General features: G+C 55.1%; 1 protein-coding gene across 1 annotated transcript; it reads left to right on the plus strand.

Annotated features, from left to right (window-relative positions):
- Positions 1-2765: 2765 nt before the first annotated feature.
- Positions 2766-4994, plus strand: LOC123750051 (uncharacterized). The gene has a single exon (XM_045732176.2). It carries the CDS (start codon positions 2766-2768, stop codon positions 4992-4994), a length of 2229 nt encoding a protein of 742 aa, XP_045588132.2.
- The last annotated feature ends 243 nt before the right edge of the window (positions 4995-5237 follow it).

Below are 5237 nucleotides of genomic sequence, written 5' to 3' on the forward strand. Positions count from 1 at the left end.
TCCAAACATCCCTCTTCTCTACAAATTTCCCAATCATCTTCTCCACAAACCTATCTTCTTCCTCAATCATAATACTGCTGGACCTAGACGCCCTTCCTGACCTAGTCATTGCTATAATGCAACCTTACCCACAGGGGTTCCAAGTATCTTACCGTCCTGCTAACACAATAGGTGAGTGAATCTCCAAGCGTCGTCCCCGTGGTGGTAGGAGGGTTGCTGCCGGGGTGAGGTCACGCGGTCAGAGGTCGGTGAGGTCTGCTCCACACTACACACTGCCACAATACTACAACTATTTTGAATTACGCTATTTAAACTGTTTTTCTTCACTACTTTATGGCTCTGGCCAAAACTCAAGGTTTTTTCATTCACTTGTACACACTTTTTCACTTCGAAGCTGCCTGATTACCCCTCCCACTCCACTAGTGAGACAGGAGCTCCCAACCCACGTCCACCCAACACGATGGTCACAAGACAACCATCACAAGTGTGTGTGTGTGTGTGTGTGTGTGTGTGTGTGTGTGTGTGTGTACTCACCTAGTTGTACTCACCTAGTTGTCTTTGCGGGGGTTGAGCTCTGGCTCTTTGGTCCCGCCTCTCAACCGTCAATCAACAGGTGTACAGGTTCCTGAGCCCTGGACTCTATCATATCTACACTTGAAACTGTGTATGGAGTCAGCCTCCACCACATCACCCCCTAATGCGTGTGTGTGTGTGTGTGTGTGTGTGTGTGTGTGTGTGTGTGTGTGTGTGTGTGTGTGTGTGTGTGTGTGTGTGTGTGTGTGTGTGTATTCACCTAGTTGTGTTTGCGGGGGTTGAGCTTTGCTCTTTCGGCCCGCCTCTCAACTGTCAATCAACTGTTTACTAACTACACTAACTACTTTTTTTTTTTTTTTTTTTTTTTTTTTTCACACCACACACACACACACACACACACCCCAGGAAGCAGCCCGTGACAGCTGACTAACTCCCAGGTACCTATTTACTGCTAGGTAACAGGGGCATTCAGGGTGAAAGAAACTTTGCCCATTTGTTTCTGCCTCGTGCGGGAATCGAACCCGCGCCACAGAATTACGAGTCCTGCGCGCTATCCACCAGGCTACGAGGCCCCTAAGGCCTGTGTGTGTGTGTGTGTGTGTGTGTGTGTGTGTGTGTGTGTGTGTGTGTGTGTGTGTGTGTGTGTGTGTGTGTGTGTGTGTGTGTGTGTGTGTGTGGGAGCCTTCCAGACATCACCTGACACACAGCCACCGACCTGTCACCTGATATATTGATGTCACGGTCATCTTAGACTCCGAAGGACATCACCAAGACTTATATTACTGGCCTGACTTACAGCATGTACACACGACCACTTGTGTGAAGGGTGGCATGGTAAGCTTCTTCGACGACGTCTTGAACCAAGAGTGTGGCTGGTAAGCTTCTTCGACGACGTCTTGAACCAAGAGTGTGGCTGGTAAGCTTCTTCGACGACGTCTTGAACCAAGAGTGTGGCTGGTAAGCTTCTTCGACGACGTCTTGAACCAAGAGTGTGGCTGGTAAGCTTCTTCGACGACGTCTTGAACCAAGAGTGTGGCTGGTAAGTTTAATTCCCCTGCTGATGGTCCTGTACACTCCAGTGGTTCTATAGAGTGGGGCTGTAGAGTATATCTTATCTACTCTCTTCTAGTTACTTATTTGACTGTTATACTGGCTCTACTGTTGCCTTAGTTCCCGTTGCTAGGGACAAGAATGCTGTGTTTACTGATCTACCTGACAGGCCAACTAACAGAGGCATATAATGAAAGGAAACTTGCCCAACCACTTCTGTCCTCCCCGGGAACTGAACCCCGGACTCCCCGATTCGTGAGTCGAGGATGCAGATCACTGTGTTACGTAAACCTTTCTTAGCTCGGAGCCTTGTGGTACATGCTATGTTGGGCTGGGTAGGGAATATTTAGGTAGGTAGGTAGGTAGGTAGGTAGGTAGGTAGGTAGGTAGGTAGGTAGGTAGGTAGGTAGGTAGGTAGGTAGGTAGGTAGGTAGGTAGGATGGACTGTACCTTTCCTCTGGTGGGTAAACAGGGCTGCTTACCTTCTGGTCCAGCCATTTTCCAATTCCGTTTACAGATATACACAAAAAACTTGAAAATACTTCGGTATTTCCAGTATATTTTCATTCTAATATTTCCACCTAAGGTTTAACACGCTGTTAAACTCTGAGGTTTATCTTGACCTTATTTATCATGCCTTCTTATCTCCTCCTCTTCTTCTTTATCTTCATCTTCATCCTACTTCTTTTACTCTTCCTCGCCCTCTTCCCTTCTCTTTTTTCATCTTCTCGCCCTACTTATCTAGTCTTATCGTCCCCCCCAAACTGCTTTCTCCATTCTCTCAACCGTTTTTCCAGAGTCTTCTCTCTCTTTTCTCTCTCTCTCTCTCGCCTATTTCTTAACTCTCCCATTAACGACCTTTGTCCTATCCCTCCCCATTAACGACCTGGCTCTCTCCCTCCCCCATTAACGACCTGGCTCTCTCCCTCCCCCATTAACGACCTGGCTCTCTCCCCCCCCATTAACGACCTGGCTCTCTCCCTCCCCCATTAACGACCTGGCTCCAACTCCCGTCCCTAATGGGTTACCTTGTCATCCTAACAAGATGGAGCCGGAGGCGCTTCCAGCAAGCACGCACGCACGCGCGCAGGTACGCGCGCAGACAAACGTTATGTATCCGTAATAGATTGTTACTCCAGGCGGCGTTCTTGGGGTGAGTGCCACTAATTCTCGCGGATGATATGGCACCGGTTCCACAAGCCCAGGCACGGGTTTCACAAACCCAGGCACGGGTTCCACAAGCCCCGGCACGGGTTCCACAAGCCCCGGCACGGGTTCCACAAGCCCCAGGCACGGGTTCCACAAGCCCAGGCACGGGTTCCACAAGCCCCAGGGACGGGTTTCACAAACCCAGGCACGGGTTCCACAAGCCCCGGCACGGGTTCCACAAGCCCAGGCACGGGTTCCACAAGCCCAGGCACGGGTTCCACAAGCCCCAGGGACGGGTTCCACAAGCCCAGGCACCGGTTCCACAAGCCCAGGCACGGGTTCCACAAGCCCAGGCACCGGTTCCACAAGCCCAGGCACGGGTTCCACAAGCCCAGGCACGGGTTCCACAAGCCCCGGCACGGGTTCCACAAGCCCAGGCACCGGTTCCACAAGCCCAGGCACGGGTTCCACAAGCCCCGGCACGGGTTCCACAAGCCCAGGCACGGGTTCCACAAGCCCAGGCACGGGTTCCACAAGCCCCAGGGACGGGTTTCACAAGCCCAGGCACGGGTTCCACAAGCTCAGGCACGGGTTCCACAAGCCCCAGGGACGGGTTTCACAAACCCAGGCACGGGTTCCACAAGCCCAGGCACGGGTTCCACAAGCCCCAGGGACGGGTTTCACAAGCCCAGGCACGGGTTCCACAAGCTCAGGCACAGGTTCCACAAGCCCCAGGGACGGGTTTCACAAACCCAGGCACGGGTTCCACAAGCCCCAGGGACGGGTTTCACAAGCCCAGGCACGGGTTCCACAAGCCCAGGCACGGGTTCCACAAGCCCCGGCACGGGTTCCACAAGCCCAGGCACGGGTTCCACAAGCCCAGGCACGGGTTCCAAAAGCCCCGGCACGGGTTCCACAAGCCCAGGCACGGGTTCCACAAGCCCAGGCACGGGTTCCACAAGCTCAGGCACAGGTTCCACAAGCCCCAGGGACGGGTTTCACAAACCCAGGCACGGGTTCCACAAGCCCCAGGCACAGGTTCCACAAGCCCCGGGCACGGGTTCCACAAGCCCCAGGGACGGGTTCCACAAGCCCCAGGCACGGGTTCCACAAGCCCCAGGGACGGGTTCCACAAGCCCCAGGCACAGGTTCCACAAGCCCCAGGGACGGGTTCCACAAGCTCAGGCACAGGTTCCACAAGCCCAGGCACGGGTTCCACAAGCCCAGGCACGGGTTCCACAAGCCCCAGGCACGGGTTCCACAAGCTCAGGCACAGGTTCCACAAGCCCAGGCACGGGTTCCACAAGCCCCAGGCACGGGTTCCACAAGCTCAGGCACAGGTTCCACAAGCCCAGGCACGGGTTCCACAAGCCCCAGGGACGGGTTCCACAAGCCCCAGGGACGGGTTCCACAAGCCCAGGCACGGGTTTCACAAGCCCCAGGCACGGGTTCCACAAGCCCAGGCACAGGTTCCACAAGCCCAGGCACGGGTTCCACAAGCCCCAGGCACGGGTTCCACAAGCCCCACGGACGGGTTCCACAAGCCCAGGCACGGGTTTCACAAGCCCAGGCACGGGTTCCACAAGCCCAGGCACGGGTTTCACAAGCCCAGGCACGGGTTCCACAAGCCCAGGCACGGGTTTCACAAGCCCAGGCACGGGTTCCACAAGCCCAGGCACGGGTTCCACAAGCCCAGGCACGGGTTCCACAAGCCCCAGGGACGGGTTCCACAAGCCCAGGCACGGGTTTCACAAGCCCAGGCACGGGTTCCACAAGCCCAGGCACGGGTTTCACAAGCCCAGGCACGGGTTTCACAAGCCCAGGCACGGGTTCCACAAGCCCAGGCACGGGTTTCACAAGCCCAGGCACGGGTTCCACAAGCCCAGGCACGGGTTTCACAAGCCCAGGCACGGGTTCCACAAGCCCAGGCACGGGTTCCACAAGCCCAGGCACGGGTTCCACAAGCCCCAGGGACGGGTTCCACAAGCCCAGGCACGGGTTTCACAAGCCCAGGCACGGGTTCCACAAGCCCAGGCACGGGTTTCACAAGCCCAGGCACGGGTTTCACAAGCCCAGGCACGGGTTCCACAAGCCCAGGCACGGGTTTCACAAGCCCAGGCACGGGTTCCACAAGCCCAGGCACGGGTTCCACAAGCCCAGGCACCGGTTCCACAACCCCCACCACCGGTTCCACAACCCCCACCACCGGTTCCACAACCCTCCACCACTGGCTCTCCCAAGAGCCAGTGTCAAAAGAGTGACAAAAGTGTCAAGTGTCAAAAGAGTGTCAAAAGAGTGACAAAAGTGTCAAAAGAGTGTTAAAAGAGTGACAAAAGTGTCAAGTCTCAAAAGAGTGTCAAAAGAGTGACAAAAGTGTCAAGTGTCAAAAGAGTGTCAAAAGAGTGACAAAAGTGTCAAGTGTCAAGAGTGACACTTGACATACTACAACTGTACAAAAGTCAGAGCCAGTCAGCAGACTAATGAACAGAAAGACTTAAGACGTG

The sequence above is a fragment of the Procambarus clarkii genome, chromosome 80, assembly GCF_040958095.1.
Source record: "Procambarus clarkii isolate CNS0578487 chromosome 80, FALCON_Pclarkii_2.0, whole genome shotgun sequence".
Taxonomy (NCBI): Eukaryota; Metazoa; Arthropoda; class Malacostraca; order Decapoda; family Cambaridae; genus Procambarus; species Procambarus clarkii.